This window comes from Gavia stellata, chromosome 5 (genome assembly GCF_030936135.1).
Source record: "Gavia stellata isolate bGavSte3 chromosome 5, bGavSte3.hap2, whole genome shotgun sequence".
Classification (NCBI taxonomy): Eukaryota; Metazoa; Chordata; class Aves; order Gaviiformes; family Gaviidae; genus Gavia; species Gavia stellata.
The window spans coordinates 10845608-10863548 of record NC_082598.1 but is presented as its reverse complement, the minus strand read 5'-3'; the positions used below and the strand labels follow the sequence as shown (position 1 = coordinate 10863548).

Sequence of the window (17941 nt, the reverse complement as noted above, 5' to 3'; positions counted from 1 at the left end):
AAGATGGGTTCAACAGCAGCCTTTCTTCAGTCACCAGGGACCTCCCTCACTATTCAAACTTTCAGAGATGATCCCTGACTCAATCCTTTTCCATTACTGGTACTTTCTCTAACCCTGCTCCAGGCACACCAGCCTGAGACACCTGGGCAGTGAAGACTGAGATAAAGAAGGCACTGAGTATCCTTACCCTTATTACTTGCATCTGCTGTCACTAAATCACCCACCCCATTCACCAGCAGGCCCACATCTTCCATGTTTATTCTCTTGCTGCTTAGCAAAAGTTGTCAGGAGTAGGTATTTTGCCCGAGTAGGTCCGTACCTTGGTTTCTGTGTTTGAGCTCAGCTGTGTACCCAGATCCCATTTTTTACAAAAGTATCATGATTTTGAAGGAAGAGCTGTAGTTTATTATCTGCCCACACAGCTGTAGGGTTGCAGCTATATAAAACCAGATATTTCTCTGGCTCTGAATGCATTGAATGGATACTAATTCTTCCGCTTCTGACTGCTTACCATAGCTCTGGGCTAAAAAAAGGGGATCACTACCAGAAGGCAGGCAAGAGAACTTTGCTAGCTTAAAAGCAGCACCAGCAGCAACCATCTACCTGTATGGAGTCTGGCTCATACATAAAGAAAAAAGGATTAAATAGATGGAGAGATGAGAAGATAAGGGGGAAGGGAGTGTCAGTCTTCTGGAAAAGAAGTAGGAACGCTGCAGGTGGAGGCAAACAGGGAGAACAGTCACTGGAAGAGTGGTGACGGTTTAGCTTTCTGCTAAAAACAAACCCAATAGCTAACTTGGTGATATTAATATCAACTTTCAGGATTCTCTGATTTTTAAGTATTTTTTTCTACAACTGCCAGCAGTCCAGAAAACGTAGTGAGACAGCTGAGAGTTTTTGCCTGCATCAAGGTACAGAACTGAATTCTAAAGCAAAGATGAATTTACTGATGACTGACTGAATTTACTGATGACTGACTGAATTTACTAAGTCAGTCATTACTGTAACCCATCACAGCAGGTGTTAGTTGCATCCAAAAGGTGAAGTTGTTTCTTTTGTTTGTTTTGTTTCTCTGTCGTTTTGGTTGGTTTGTTTGTTTTAATGAAAAATGAAGTTGTTAAAAAGAAACAGGACAATAGTAAGGCTGCGATGCAATAGTCCAGAAATGAGAGAGGAAGATGAGCCAAACATTCAACACTTTGAAATGGGGCAAATCACTGCCTGAGTGAGCAACCAGCAGAAAAAAATAGGTAAGAAACAGGGGTAAGTGAGGAAGTCAGCAGAGCCTGCAAAATAAACTCACGCTGAGTTTATCTAGACCTGTTGCTGTTTCATGAGGCTCTATTAAAATCCAGCTGAGAGCGGAGGCAACTGAGAACTCTCTCCAAAAACTCAGGGATCAAAGTCGAGTTTCCAGTGGACAAATATCTGAAGTATGGCAAACACTGTCAACACAGTTAATCTGAAAGGTGGTTGCTTATCTTATTGCAAAGAAGTGAGTAAATTAATGGGCTTTGAGTTCCTATTGCCAAAACGCTCCACTGAATGGACTGAGACACCAGTTGAGTAATTTGTGCTGCCGTTGGCCTTTCTTCAGACTTTATTCTCTGTGCCTATTAATCCACCTTCAAAAATAAAACTATTACAATATTATGTACTAGAGTGTTTTTTAAAATCATCATTATCTAGTCAGTAAAAAGCAAACAATCTATAACTTGCCTTTTTTTTTTTTACTTTTTGCTCAAAACACTATTGCTTTTTTATTACTATTACAGTATTTGATATTACTACTTGCCTTAAGGAATGGATATGGGATCCATCTCCTGGGGTTTCTGAGAAAAGCTTTCAAAATAAATAATAAATAGCAACTGTTCATGAACCAATCAATGGTGAGGAAAAGAAAGATGTATGAAAGTACAGTACTAAGTTGTGCATCTGCTATAAATTATTGAAATTAAAGAGAAAGCTGGTAAAATATTCAAATTTAACTTTCTGCAGTAATTTGGCTGCACTTATATTTTATCATTTGCTGTAGCAGAGGTCAAATATTCCAGTTGCTTAATGTCATAGAGTATAGCAACAGATTACACAAACAACAATGTTTAATTGCTATCATGTACACATGAAAATAAAAAATTAGACTAATCTTTTATTCAAATCATGAGACTGATTCAAATTTACCAATCATTAACATTAATTGACTGCGATTCAAATCAAAAAGCAACAGCTGCATCCTGTTTCCTAGGCTTTGGGGAGGGTGATGTTTTTGAAAATAATAAATTTGCATTCACACAGTTCTTATTTTTAAACATCAGAGGGAATCAGTCAAAACTGTGGACCGCTGTGCGAGCTTTACAAACCCTGCTTCCTTTTTATAAGCCAGTGTGTATTATGTCAGTGGAAATATTATAACAACAGATACAGTACACGGTTACACATGAAGATCAGCGTATTAGTGGTGACAGGACAGTGCTTTCTTTTAGAAGGACTAATTAGAGGTTTATATGTGCTGAATGCCCCAAGTAGCCTACATAATAGAAAGAATTCAGCCCATCTTCCAAGTGATGCTAAACTGCAAGAGCTGGCACGCTAATCTCAGCAAAACTTTTGATGACCAGCACATCAGGAAGCTTAACTTTGAATTCCAGCAGGCTTGACTGAGCCCTTCCTCCTTCCAAGGCAGATAAATAGAGAGGTTCACGCAGCTCACTGCACAGGTGGCTTTAAAAGTGAACATTAAAAACCTGGTGGCTGATCTACCCACAGCAGATAGTTCAGATTCTACTGCAATTCCTAAAAGCAGAATTTTACTCAAATGCACCTGCAAAAAAATATTCCTTCCACTTACAGTGCTGTGCAGAATTTTCCACCCAGTGGATGAAACAGTCCTTTAATATACTGAGACTCCAGTAAGAATTACTGTGGGTCATGGTATATTTTTCCCTGAATAGTTTCCTCCAAATGCACCTGGACTACGGTAACGCAGAGGAATACAGGAACCACTCCCGGATCAGCCCATCTTCCCGCTGCCTCACTTCTGACAAAGGTCAGTGCTAAATACTTCAAGACTCGTTTTGATGGACAGGTTCTGGGGGGACATTCGCCCATAAAGACACTTGCTCACTTTTCCATCGACAGCTAGTAATATCCTAAACCCCATTGTCTTTCATAACTCTATCTAATTTGAAGACAAACAATGTCTGTATTTTTATTTAATAAATCTGATCTTTAATAAAAATAATAAAACAACCTACCGCTCTCTTGATGTCAATGATTTTCAGTGGTAATGAGTTCCACATGCTTATTATGCAGTGTAATACAGATTTACACGACTTTAACTAGTTTTACGTTTCTTGCCTTGCAATTCCAATAAATAACCTCTTGTATTACGGCAAAAGAAATATCTGCTTTATATTCTGAAAAATAGTACTGTATATTTTTATGCACCTCTAGAACTTCTTTATATTTCTTTGCCTTCTTTCTAAGTGAGTCACAAACTTTTCCATTTCTCTTAATAAAGAAAGCTTTCCACATCTCAGCCTAACTGTGTTTTCTAAACATCTTATTCTCTTGTCACCTCATTGAAATATAGGGCAGTCAGAAATAAACACAAGAATTCAAGGAGGAAATAATGACATAAAATAGATTTATATAATGGCATTTTAACATCTGAATAATGTTTTTACCTCAGATGTGGAGGAATGGGATATGATCACCCTAAAATTGCTTTTGTGACGGATACTCACATGCACTGAACTACACCTGAACTAACTTTATCTGGCAACAGAAAATTCCACGTAGGATCCAAACGTACCCAGAACCAGGGTGAATACTTGGGCTGAGAGCCCATACTGAGCTCCGTGCCACCGCGTGCATGCACATAGTTGCATTAGCTGCAGCAACTGCAGTAATTACTGGATAAGAAACACTCATCCCCTACCTATGTATACGTTTGGCTGACTTTGGCTCTTTCTGCACGATGAGTAATGGCTTTCGCTGAGCAAAATAAGCAAAACAATATTTACAGAACTGCATTTTAAAATGCTATGGGATCCTTAGACTGGCAAGCACTGTTATAAGTGTGCTCACTGCTTTCTATTTTAGAACCTTTAATGTTTCAGATCATTGATATCTGTTTCAAGAGCTGTCCCAAGATAAGACATGCCACTTTTAACACTGAACTTGGTTAAAAGGACTGGTAGAAATATTTAAGTGTATGTATACACGCATATAGGTATGTATAGCAATTTGTAGGACAGAAATTTTATTTTCCTTTATGAAATTGTGGCTCATTGCTAAATAATACTATTATCTGATTTAATATTCTAATCCAGTTAATTTCTGACTATCAAAGTAAGGCTACAGACCATAGCATCTTTGCAACGCTGTGAACAGCCGCCTAAAAAAGTAGAGGGTCCTGAAGTGGTGGGAAGAAATAACCGGAGGGGTGCAGAACACCCTCCTCAATCCTGCTTGCTGCGTTCTCCCACGTCACACTTACTAACCCCACGTAATCCTTGCAAAATGTTATCTCAAAAAAGAGCATTTTCCCACTGTCAGGATCTTCTTTTTCAGTTTATGCCACGGTGCCGCGATGATGCACAGAAATACGCCAAGGTAAAGCATCTTCCTCGAGTACCCTCCAGGCACCAAAGCGTGGATTAAATCTCAGCTGCCTGACAGCAAAGCCAGCAGTCGGTGGCAACTCACAGCATTCCCAATTGCATCACGTTTCCTACCCTCACACACCAACAAAAAGTACCCAGAAAACTAGAAATTGTAAGTCACAGCTTTTGTTTGTCCCCGTTCTCTCGCCCACCTCGCCTTGAAAGCAGAGCACGCAGGCGTGCTTTGGGTAAGAACAAACAATAAGAAAGATGCATTTCACATTCGAGAGTACAAAATGAAACAGCACGGTGACAGTGCAAGGCAGTTTTCTAACTCTCCTAAATTAGCATCGTAATCAATGAGCAGCGAGCTGCAATGCCCTGCAAAACAGAAAAGCAGCACGACAACCTGCAACAGAAGCAATCTTAGAAGTTCACAGAAACATAAGAAGAAAGAAAAAAAAGAAGTGCTGTGTTTCCCACACACACACACACTGTGTGTACGTGAGTGATTTTATTTCTTCCCTTCCCCCAGTGCAACTTTAAAGTAAAAACATTAATTAGAAAAACTGAGACGGTCTGATTGATGACAGCACTGAAAATTTAGAACAAAGGCTGACAGAAAAAACCTATTACACTTGGCAATTACGGCACTTCAGTATCGTGCAGTGTTGCTAGACACCTGTAAAATCTCGGTGCCACGCGATGTATTTCTCAGCAGGGAGGACTGCAGATTTAGCAGCCTGAGCAAAGGCCTGGTAGCCAACAACTCCCGCCTTCTAAATCCGCACTCGAGTGTGAATTGCTGGGTGGTGCTGGGCAAAAATTTAGCTTACTTCCAGCTTTCTCATCTACAGCCTGGGTGAAGAAAACGGTAAGGATCACAGCAGGGTTAGCACCACATTTTGGAGACATTAGCGTTTGCTACAAAACATCAAGTTTAATATTATGGGCAACGATGTTAACGATTATGCTTGCGGATCATACAAATGTGAAGAAGGACGTTCAAAGTTAAGGGGTTTACAGGATTTTCCCTCGTTTTCTATTTGATGAGTAGTCTCTGCATTAAATATAGTAAGGGTGCCTTACAGAAAAGCGAGCAGTTTTAACATGGTTGCCTGCTGTAATAACCTTTTTTATTATTAATACGAGCTTTGAGGAGAGATTAAATAAGAGAGTCACATATTTGATTTTCTTGCATTACAAGCACATAGCTAAAATCACCACTCAGGATTTCCAGTATGAGGCAGTTTGTGCCTCACAGAGATAAGAATTAAAAAAAAAAAAAAAGGCAAATATTTCTGTTAAGTTCCCATTATTTTTTCCCCTGCAAACAACAAATGCACAAATGCCTCGCATTTTCTAAAGCCAGCTTCCCCTCCTGACTGACACTGCCTGTTCTTTATCATCCCCTTGTAGACACCTCCGCCCTCCCCCCGACTCCTTTGGAGCAGTATTGACGGTGCACATTGATTCTCTCTCTGCAGATATAATAGTTCTTTCACTGCTGCTGCTGCTCATAATTATAGCAATGTGTGTCACTCAGTAATAAGACATTCAATTATTCTTGGCCCCGTGAAGTGTAACCCTTCAACTCACGAGACCAAACCTAGGAGCTTCACCCCCCCCCGACATTATTCTGCATTTTATTTTTTTTTTAAACTTTGCCTTGCAATGCCGATTCTCACTGGCCGCTTCAAACCGCAGGAGTTTCACTGCAAGGACCTGCTGCCAAGCTCCCACAATCAGTCCCCTCAGCAAAGAGAGACAAAAAAGAAATCTCTTTTCCCACTAAATACATCTCCATCCCCTCTGCATCCTAACAGCTAGCTAGTTCGAAAGAAACAAAGTTGTCCCAGAGTTTGACATGAAATGGGCGAAAAAATTAACAATGACGTAACAGCACTGGCAAGAGAGAATTTTAAAAGCGATATGAACAATCTTTAATCTTTTATCGACAGATTTCCTCTAGGAGGCTTCTTTCTGAAAGGCAAAAATCACTGCGTTGCCCCTGCTAAAATCTTTCCAAATAAAAAGAATTAACTGAAGCTTACCTGTACTGGAATGTCATATTTGTAATTTTTATCTTTATTTCCTCTCCGTGGCGAATTTCTCCAGTCATTTCAAAGAGTTTGTTAGCCATTTTCTCATAAACTTTGGCATTCCTTTTAGTTTGTTTCAGCTCATCAAAAAATTCTTCCCAAACCAGCATTAAACCTCTCATTTCTGCATCAGTCCAGTTTCTGGCCCTCCTGTGTTTCTCAGTCTGAGAAGAGACAATGTAACTGGGAATTTCTGCTGCAGCCATTGCTGACTGACCTAAAAGGGTTTTAAAAGAGGACACTTAATATAGATGGAGTTTTCAGTTTAGGTTTTTTGTAGTGCAAGACATGCATATGTGGAGAAAGAATTTGAATGACAACAGAACATATGAAACCTTTTTGCAACAGCTTGAAGCTTGAGTGCACAAAATGGGGCCTACATCTGACAGGCAGGAATTTAGTTAAAAGCTTTTAAACAGAGAAACGTCATTTTGATGTCACGTTTCCATAGCAACAGAGCAACTGCATAAGCTACAACAACAAAAACCTTTTAACTGAAAGCCAAAGAATCAGGACAAAGTTGACAGGCCATCAATATTAAAGCTTTTAAACACTTTAGGTTTAACAAAAAAAAGATCTGTGCAGCCTTTGAGAAGCTACTTTTAAGTTTCGACTTCTTTTTTAGCTTTCCCTTACCTTTTAGGCAGACAATCTGCTAGCAGGGGGTCATGGTCGCCTGAACCAGCTTTTAAGTTGCGCCTTGACAGACTCTCTAGGAGCTTGCAAGGACGGAGGCCACGTACACACACAAAAAAGCTTTTTTTGCAAAGATATTCTGCAAAAGCTTCAGCCAGCTTTAGGAAAACTATGCATCTCGGAGCTAATAAATGTTTAAGCAGGCAGGCTCACTGAAAAGGAGCCCGCGTCTGGGTTTGAGAACATGCACAAAATAGTAGTTAAGTGTTTAAATAGAGAGCGAAATGTATATACCATTCCAATATAAAGCCACTTTTTTTTTTCCCCGAGATGTTTTGCTGCTGATAAGCACACACTGCAGTCCTGTCAGTATGAATTTGCCTTTGTAGGTATGTATTACTGTATCTGTATTTTGCATTCCCGGTAATTTAGATGCTATTTATGCAGCCTGTGTTCTGCCTTAGGACTGCAGCAGAAGCATTTCACCTGCTTTATAGGGAACCTAAAAGGATTATTCAATGAGTTAAAAAAAGGCTGCAAGATGCTTAGAACGGTGAATAAATTGCTTTGCTGTAAAACAAGCATTTGGGGCTGGTTTCTAGACAGGGCTAAATTCTGCCAGCAGTGACACCGGAGAAGCACTGCTTATTCATCGTCTTAAGGATTGTGCAACACAAGCAGGGGGCCAAATTCTGCCCCCGCTTACACCCGTGCAGTCTGACAATAATCCTTCACGAAACAGTGAGATGCAGGAGCTGCCTTAATTCCAGCAGTGCAACCGGCTAAAGAGAAAGATGTTAATTCCCTACAGTCCCAACAGAACCGTGTTATGTAAAATAGAAATAAATAAACCACGGACCTTTCTTACTATTCTTTTCTGTTTCAGCATATAACAGCAATAACGACCTCACTGCAGGGCATTTCCTGAAGATTAATGACAGGCAGGGGTTAATGGCCTGAGGCTCACCCAGTCAGTCGTTAATCCCCAGGAAATGTTCTGTGCCTCAATCCTTAATGCTTAAGTATCCTATAAATTGTAAGTCTTCTCATAACCACATCCTTGATCTTAACAATAGTTTAAAAATGCACAGCTCGGTTTGCATCCTGGAGATGGCAAAGAGAGCACAGAATGTTCCTAAAAGGTACACCAGGAAAATTGGTAGTGTCGTTGCCTTCTTGCTATTTTATTTATTCGATTGTTTATTACAAAAGGCACAACAGCATACCGTAGAATAAGGGGGATCACATATACTGTACATAGGGACTTCCACTCATCCAACCCTGAACACGTCTCTGCCAGAAATATACCTGCTGAGTCACTGGCTTCCTCAAAAAAAAAAAAAAAAATAGAAAGAAAAAATCCCCTAGCTTCCAAATAACTACTTTTAACTACTAACGTGACAGCCTAGCAACTATTACCTTTAAAAATGTGTAAATAGCAGCATATGTTGTGATGATGATCTTGCATGGTTTGTCTCTTGGGTGGCCAGCTGGGAGACATCACATGATCCGGGGACAGATGGTGGTCAGAAGAGGATCAGCTGGTGACACGTTCATTTTATTAATTTATTGTTTTGTTTTGTTTTGAAATTCCCATCACTTAACCTTGGGCTCCATGCAGTTATGTTAATAAAACCGTACCGAGCTCGGCTGGCTGCAGGGGCTGGGGATCGCCAGGACAAGTTTAAGGAAGCAAGGCAGCGTCCGAGAGAAAAACACCACCGGTCTCTCCTCGCAGCGCGGGGTCTGACTTGGGACCGACGCACGCTGCTGCAAAGCCAAGCTTGCTTTTCCACCTTTATTCGTCCATTAGAGGTTTGCTTTTCCCCTCCAGACTTTAATCCCCCTAGGTTCTGAAAATGCTGGTTAACACCACTGAAACGTATAGCATGATATATAGGCATTGTAAAAAACCCAAAGTTATATGTGGTCTCTGCTTTAAAGGTTTTTTTAAGCCGATCTCAAGCGCGACAGCCAGGACAGGCCGGGAGAGAACCTGTCCAGCTGCAACAAGGTCTTTCTGTGATGGTCCACAACTATTCCTTCCCCTTTTCATCCACATGTGCCTGGCATATGTGCGGCTGCTCCTTGTGCCCCGCACCGTCTGCGGGGGCCGTGCCCGGCCCCAAACCCGGGATCCTGCAGAAGGGGGGGGTTGCTTTCCTGTACGATTCGCATCTCTTAACTTTTCTATATGCTGTTTCCTATTAGTGTAATTGACAGATTGATATAGTGGCATAGGGCTATTCAACATCTGTGAAATAAAAGAAATGCTTTCTAATAATACCTCCCTTATTCCCCTCCTCTCAGCATCAGGAGGGAGCTTAAGTTTCCAGGACTCAGGTTTTATCCCCTCCCCTGAGAAAGTCGTTAATATTAATTATGCAGACCCCGCATGCCTCCTCTGCCTCGCTGAAGCACCCGGGCCAAGTGGTTGATAAAGTGACTGTTCCCCTACGCGGAGCTGAAAGCAAGGAAAGCTGGTTCACCCCCAGATAATCTCTGCAGCCCTCACCAGAGCCAGGGGAGGCAAAACCACCTCTCCAGGCTGTGCCTCTCTCCGCTGATGTTCTGCAGACCTGCGTGGTCCCTGGGAGTCACCGACCCCTCGATCCCGGCCCCTGAGTCAGGAGCAACAGCTAAGACAGGACCTTTGGGGGAAGAGCAGCCCTGCGAGGGTGGAGAGCTCTCCCTTCCCAGGACCGGGGCATTCAGAGGACGAGCTCCATTCGCACTCAGCTGCTTCTTGCCCCTCTCAAGCTAGAGGCCAGACAAGGTTCATCATCTGCCTCAAGACGGGCTGGTCACCAAACTCAGCATAACTGCTGGCATGACGAGCTGCGTCTCTGCCAGCCCCAAGGCACTGATGCATCTGGCACTGACATCCCTCACACGCTCTGCTCTGACATCTCCGCTGACGGCAGAGTCCTCCAGCATCAGCCTCCTCCAGGCTGAGGACCAGCCTGGCACCAAGTGCCCCGCAAGCAACTGAAGCTGTAACTATTCTCCGCAATAAAATAAGGATGTTACTTCTCTTGGAAACCACTGAAATACACAATGGAACTTCTGAGGATGTCTTTGTAGGTGACTTCCCTCTGTAGGAGAAAGCTGTTCTCCTCCACTCTCCTGCTCACCCCAGTCCCTCCTCTGACGGGCACTGCAATGACAAGTCTGGAAGACATTCTTAGGAACACTGACCTCAGCGGGCTTGAAGATCTCACTCATGCCCTTCCTTTTAACGCACGCCTGCTCCTAAGAGCTCAGAGGAACATGAATGTAATGATCCTCTCACAAATCTGTTCTTCGTATCATCTGTCTAAACACCCTACCTTTTTTTGCAATCATTATATATCATCTTGAATAATAGCTCTCACAGCTGTCCCACCTTTCATGGTGATCTCTAAAGATAACAAAACCCAAACAGGGTAGAAGGGTTTCTAATTTGCAGATGTGGATCTAATGAAGTTTGCCTGTAGATGTTTCTGCCACAGAGATCTGACAACTCCATTAATCCTAACGTATCTGTTGACGATGCTTCAAGAGATCTGTGCTAACCAACTGCGTATACAGCCTTCAGCTTTGCAAGTGTGGGCTAACACATGTCAAATAAAACTTCCTTTAGCCAAGTTTTAGGGAAAGGGGTTTTCCCTTGTGTTTGGAGGGAGAGAACGGCTCTAGTCAGTCAATTACCAGAGCGCAACCCACAAACTGTAAGCCATTAAACTGTGATTAGAGAAAAGCGTGTCTGATCCTGCTGTTAGGGACTGTGATAGGAGAAGTCAGGCAGCACCTTCTTGGCAAATCAGAATTTATTCCATCAGGACGCAAGAAATTTCTGTAACTTCTCCTAAATAGAATTCTGTTTCTGAAATCCAAATGGGCAGCTGCCTGTGGAGAGGTGCTGACACGCAGGTCGCTGCCTATTTGGATTTCAGAAATGGAAGTACGCTAGTTTTGCTTCAGGTAAGTCTTGATACCAATTGGTCTGGTCCCGGTTTTAGCACCACTGGCAGCAAACACCCTTTTAGGCAGCGACTCTGAGCAGTGACAGTGGGAGGAGGAGGTCCCTGCTGAGGAGCCATCAGAAGCACGCATCACCCCTTGAAGGCACAGGTCCAACGCTCTAAAACACAGGGCTATTTCAGTAGGGCATCCCGTGACGTCTCCACTACACAAAACTCAAAAAGCAAAGCTGCTTGCACCCTTTTGCGTTTAGAGCACGCTGTTAAAAGCAAGGTCGTCCAAAGCACAGGCTTGGCACTGCTCCTTGCTGTCCTCCAGTCCGGCCCTCCAGGAGCAAAACACATGTGTGGGCAGTAACAAATCTTGAAATTGGGTAGTGGCTACAGAGCACATGTTCATCCTCTGGCTATTTCAGTGCAGGCACACCTTGATAACTCCGATTAAAAGGGTGTAAAAGTATGTATGTGTCTGTTTAAAAACAAAGCATTTGGGGTTTGCATTGCAGGGGGATGCTACGGTTTAAGCTCAAAAAAAGCTGTCTGCACCCGTTGGGAGGCTGCCTCCTCCCCGCATTTTGCCATCCACCAGGCTAAAATGCCCACTTTCTAAAGCCTTACTAAAAATTATGTTTTTAGTGTCTCTGATCGCTGCACACAGCAATTTGCAGAGGGATAAATACAATGAGAGAAGAAATACTCTTCCACTGCTTCTGAAAAGCTTGGCCAGAGGCAACAGGCAGGGACAGGCAATCACGGAGGAGAAGCTGCTGCCTTTGCACCCCCATTAAAACAACAGGTCCACGGCAGCGAAGCCGTTGTGCTTAGGAGAGAGCTGGAAACCAGGAGCTTGCCCTAAGGGAGGGAAGCCCCTTGCAGACAGCGGAGCTGGGCATGGGAACTGTGATAAGGTCCATGCACTCTTCAGTCTGCCGGTCTCCTTGGGTGATGGAAGTGTAAGAAAACCTTGAGAGCTGCGACCACAGAGCCATCAGGCCAGAGCTGTAAAACTGCACACCAACCACAGCTCATGCTGCCCTAATACCGGTGAGGGAAGGTCAATAGAGAGAGTACAATGCCGTTTGTAAGGGAAGCAAAAAGCTCTCTGAACTGCAGGAGGTCCTATTACAAAGACAAACAGAAAAAGTTATTCAGGCTGAGGAAGTGCAGTAGGTGTTTCATGGCACGTAAAAAAAGGACAGTCCCTTTCGTCAGAAGGTCTGCAACCTAACTAGGACATGCCACAAGGGAAACAAACAGGACAGAGCAGGAGGGACAAGTGACAGCAATACATGACTGAGCAAAGGCCATCGCACGGTTGAATAGCTTTTATGTATATCTAAAATAAATAATACCTGCAGAGAAGTCTGACAACAGAAATGGGTGCTCTGGAGGAGGATGGCTGAGGGGAAGGCATCCTGGCTGACACGGGGCAGAGAAGATTTTGATATGTCAACGCTTGGAACAGAAAGAACAAGAAAAATGAACATTTCCACACAAATGCCCTCCCACGGGGCTGTCTGTGTGGCAGGTTTTCCCGACGGCGGAGCAGGGCACCGGCCAGCCCAGGAGGATGGTGGTCTGAGAAGGTGCAGGTGAGCTGGGGAAAACTGGAGAGGTTTTTGATTTCGTTTTGCTAGACCACATACTGCTTGAATTTCACTGTAATCAGAACATTTCCCAAAAGCACGTTGATCTTGCTGAACTGGCAGATTCTGACCAAAAATATCTCCTTTGCCTATTTTAGTAGTAACCATGGAAGCCAGCTTTGCACAGACATCCAGTCGGAGAGAGAAGCATGGTGAGAGACAGCGAGGTGAAGGCAGACAAGCCGGGAAATGGGGCTTCAGCAGTTTTTGTGGTCAGACCAGGAAACATTAGCACAGACAAGGAGGAGAACTGGAATTATGTGGGGCTTCAGAAAAAGGAGCGCATGGACTGCAGGGAACCCAAGGAACTCACTGCTTTGGGAAACCGAGTATAGACTGGTATGTTGGTAATTAAATTAAAAATAACAGTACTAAGAAATTTTTTTTTTTTTAATTACTTTGTATTTTTTTTAAGTTTAGCAGAGACACGAACACTCATACTACAGACCATAGTTTAGCATATTAGGGGGAAAAAAAAAAATCCCTTACGTCCAGAAGTTGCAAATAACCATTCCCAAAACGTCTGGCACTTACAATAGATGGAGGCAGGATGCCAGACTAGATGGACTTTCAGTCACACGTGTTCCTAAATTTTCAGGTGTACAGAGAGAGACAGGCAGTATTCTTAAAAAATGTAGTTATATAGTATAGAGAGCAAAGACATCAGTTCTATACATGTCATAGTCCCAGTTCAATTTATAGTAAACAGAGCATTTCTGAGGTTTGCTTACTCTTAAAGAAATCATTTGCAGGTCCTCAGCTTATGGAACAACCCTGCAGTACGTAGTATCAGACATATTCCTTTTCTGGTAAACAAGCAACAAATCAGATTACAATGAAGTTTGCTCCGTTCCCAATGAATGGTTTCCAAATCCCACTTGAAAGAAATTATTTTGGCCCTGCTTACTTACAGGACTCAGTAAGTCTCGTGCCCATGTTTGGGTTTTAGCACATTTTAGCAAGCTACATGCTGGAAAGTGTCTGGTTCATCAAAAACTGCTCCTAAAATGCTATGCAAATACTTCTCTTTCAGAAGTAAATTCTTCTGAGAACCTGTTCTAAGCAGTTCATTTTAGACATAGACCATGATTTAATCCAGTTTGGATTTGACATGTGTCGCAAAAGAAGAAAAATCTGTTGCGCAGAAGTCTTCCCTGTGCCTGAGCGACATTCCCACGACTCAGCAGGGCAGGAGGAAAACACCGTGTCACGAAAACCCAGATGACGGCAGCTGTTTTGACCGTGGCGGTGCTGCGGCTGCGCGCAGCATCGTTTCTGGCCCAGCAAGAATTAATGCTGCTGGTGGCATTCCTTGCTAACAGCAGCATAAAAAGTAGCGATATTTAAATAAATGCTTGAAGGAGATTATTGATTCATCGATCCACTAGCGAGAAGCCATCCCCCAGATTCAAACAGGTGAGAGCAAGCCAAGCGCAGGGAGCTTGGCACTGGTGCGGGACTCCAGCTAAACAAGTTTTTGCACCGTTGCGGTAGCAAGCATTAGAGCTGTGTTGAATAAATGGGTTCTAGCTTGCTGTTCTTCCAGAAAGGAGAGCGGTTTGGGCTCTTTTCCAGCAGCCTCAGAGAAACTGCAGTGCAAGTTGCTGGCAATTCCCTGCCAGAAGCCCAGCCCCGCCGCTCCGAGCTTGCTACTAGTTGCTGCATCCACCTAGCAGCTGTTGGCATCCCCACGCTGTCTCTCCTTGACTCCCTGCCGAGGCCCACGACGGCCGCGGAGAGGCTCCGGTTCCTCGGCGTACGCTGCTCTCCGCCGCAGCCGCGCCCCGGGCGAGCCCAGCAATTACCCCGAGGTGGCCGGGGAACGCCTCGCACTGCCTCATCTCCGTGGGGGACGGCGGTGGGATTAGGTCCTGCTGTTCTGCAGTTTAATCAGCCACAGGTTTTGAAACTAAAAAGCATTAAAGATCAAAGATGCCTGCCGAGCCGAGAAAGGCGAGAGCTTCTCTGACTGTCCTTCTGCGCTTCTGCTCAGAGACCCCGGACTACCCCCAACCGCAGGCCTTTCCCCGTGCAAGGGTTCGCTCAGCTCTGCAGCCCCACAGAGGAAAATTTACAGGATTAAAAAAAAAAAAACTATTTCAGATAAAATATTTAGGACACAGGAGATTTTCGTATCTTTTCATAAAATATTTAAATACTAAAATGTAAATGGTGTTTTGGGTATTATTGCAAGGCAGCCTCAGGAATGGAAATTCAAGAAAAGTGTTGTAACCTATAAATAAAGTTCAGACGATACTCTGTAAAAGACTGCCTGATCTGAGAGCTGCCAAAAAGATAAGTAAAACCAAATTCACCAGCACCGCTCTGATAGCCAAAGAGCTTATCTGCTTAAGTGCTTGCTAATGGAAGTTGAGACTGTACAAGAAGTAGCTGCCGTTTCTGGGACAGGCTGCCAGCGATGTCAGCCGTCCCACCGCATCTCCGTGTCCTGCCGTGGGAAACACGTACGGCTTTCACGGGTCCGAACTGGAAGTATCACACAGCAGGTCACAGCTGGTCTTGAGTTTATTCCCAATCCCGTGCTCAGAGCGTTTCAGGGGAGTTTAGTACCCCGTCAGACAGCTACACGGAAAAGCTTTCACCCCAGTGAAAACTCATGGGTTTTCCAGTAGAAGCACGTGTTCCCATGTTGTCCCAAAGAAGCTGTGCAGCCATATGGCCTGTGAAGCCCTGTATGGTCTGTGTCCCCTGAAAGGATGACTTCTGCCTTTGTGCAAATGATCCACACAAATTCTTCAGCTACTGGGACACTGAGTGGCAGCTCCAAGACAAAGACAGTATTGGGAACTTAAGCATTAGCTCTCATGTCTCAAGATAGGCAGGAGGACGACCCGTCTCAATGTAGAAAGGTTTATTGCCATACGCATATAACGTTGCCCCTTTCAACATAAAGTGGTTAGCCAGTATTTGGGGTCTTGTGATTCCTCTTGGTTTACAGCATGCACAGTCTTGCTCCCTGGACACGCCAGGGATAGCCAGGAAGGGTCAGCTCCCCCTCCCACATCCAGCATGCCCCTCCACTCGGCCTTCTGCCCAGAGGTGCCGCGTCTCCTCTTGCTGCCTTCACCGTAAGCCTGTACTGGAATTGCTTTTCTGTTCCTCATTGACTCTTGGCTTTTTCCAGCTTTTTTTTCCTCTCTCCATGGCTCTCTGCTGTTTATCAGACATGCCTCCAGCTCCAACCACTCTCCAGCCACCAGAGTTCAGTTTATATTCCAGCCTGAGCATGGTCCTCTGATCTGGGCATTAGCTTCTGTTGCTTAGGCTATCACTAAACCAAGGAGTGCGTATTTGCTTCCTCTCTTGGCCTCAATGAAATGCCACCAGCAAACCCATCAGCCTATGGATCAAAGAAACTTTCTAGCCGTCGTGTACAGGAGCATTCTGGCCGGCCTGAGGACGTCCGTCTGCCTCCTTTCGTAAGTTCTTCTGAACTAATGCACACCCACAAACCACTTCTGGGTGCAAACTTTTCCACATCCAACACCAGCTGTCCAATGCCACCAGTGACTCTAAAACCCTCCCTGGTGCTTTTCATTCAACGTGGCGTTTAGTGTCGTAAACCAGAGGATGTGCCCCGAATAAGTGTAGGTCTGCGCCGGGAAAAGCAGCATGAGTTGCTTGCCTATAAATACCCACTGCAACATGGGTATTCATGGAATATCTCAAGTTGGAAGGGAGTCATAAGGATCATCAAGTCCAACTCCTGCTTCTCACAGGACTACCTAAAACTAAACCCTATGACTAAGAGCGTCATCCAGACGCCCCTTGAACTCTGACAGGCTTGGGGCCGTGACCACTTCCCTGGGAAGCCTGTTCCAGTGACCGACCACCCTCTCAGTGAGGAATGTTTTCCTAATGTCCAATCTGAACTTCCCCTGACGCAGATCTGGAGGCAAGCAAAGCTAATACTACCAAAAGGAGTGACAGAGTACCTGCCACCACACGCTTCTCCGCTGAGTAGATCATGCGAGTGCAATCAAGAACATTAGTTTAAATTATGGATTAACTGGACTCAGTTTGCCTGTAGCAGATTAGTGAGCACTCAGACGACTCTTTTTTGGCAGCAAAGCTGCCTCCAGTAGGTAAGCAAAGATTGTTCTGGATAGTAACAAAACGGAAGAGCTACAGACCTGATTTTCAGTACTGCGGAGCCTTCCTATTTCCAGCCAAACTCCACAGGGGGTTGGGCATGCCCAGCAAAAATGAGAAGCCTAACCCAGGTGTTTGAGGGGAGGTTTGGACAGAAAATGTATGGAACCTAAAACCACACAGATGTAGAAGACTTCCAGCATGAAGATGCAAGTACAGACAAGCTGTCCAAAGGGAGTCCGTGGCAGATGTGAATGGCAGTAGGGAATTCTTACTGTGTTTAATCCCTAAACGTTCAACTGACAGATTTTGGCATAGCCCGAAGGAGCACTTTTGGATCCCCGTGTTCTAAGCAAATCTTCAGTTGCTCAGAAGGTTGGGATTTTTTGGTTATATAAAACATCTTTAATGACTGTAGGACCAGAGACCTAAACAAAGCAACAAGGAACCCCCGTCTGATCGCAGAGATACAAGACTAAACAATTTACAAAAAACCAAGCCAGTTCACAACACAGTATCTCATTCTCTTTAATAAAAGTGGCCACTGTTTTTCATTTGCTGGGCAAACAGAAAGCAATAGTGCGTTTCCCAAGGGAGGCACTCTTGTGCAACTGTTTACGAGAGGCAATCGGCCAACTCCGAAGGACTTAGGAAGTCAGTCCTCCCCCCACCTCACTCACCTTTCTGTAAAAGGGTATTGTAAAAACTACTTGGACTGGCTTTAGCTCCTATTTTGCTGTGGGCTTAAAAAGAGCTGAACAGCCTGATCCACAAACCTTCCCAACCAAGGGCAGAACCAGTATGACTACTTCTTGTCAGTGTCTCACCAGCCATAAAAATGAAAATATTCTTCTCTGCTAATATACTGCAACTTT

General features: G+C 44.0%; 1 protein-coding gene across 1 annotated transcript in view; it reads right to left on the bottom strand.

The window, feature by feature from the left end:
- MSANTD1 (Myb/SANT DNA binding domain containing 1) overlaps positions 1-17941 on the bottom strand; it is a 33452-nt gene that overhangs the window by 12757 nt on the left and 2754 nt on the right. Inside the window, 1 exon segment of the mRNA XM_059818154.1 lies at positions 6662-6926. Within this exon segment, the coding sequence (XP_059674137.1) occupies positions 6662-6926 (265 nt within the window).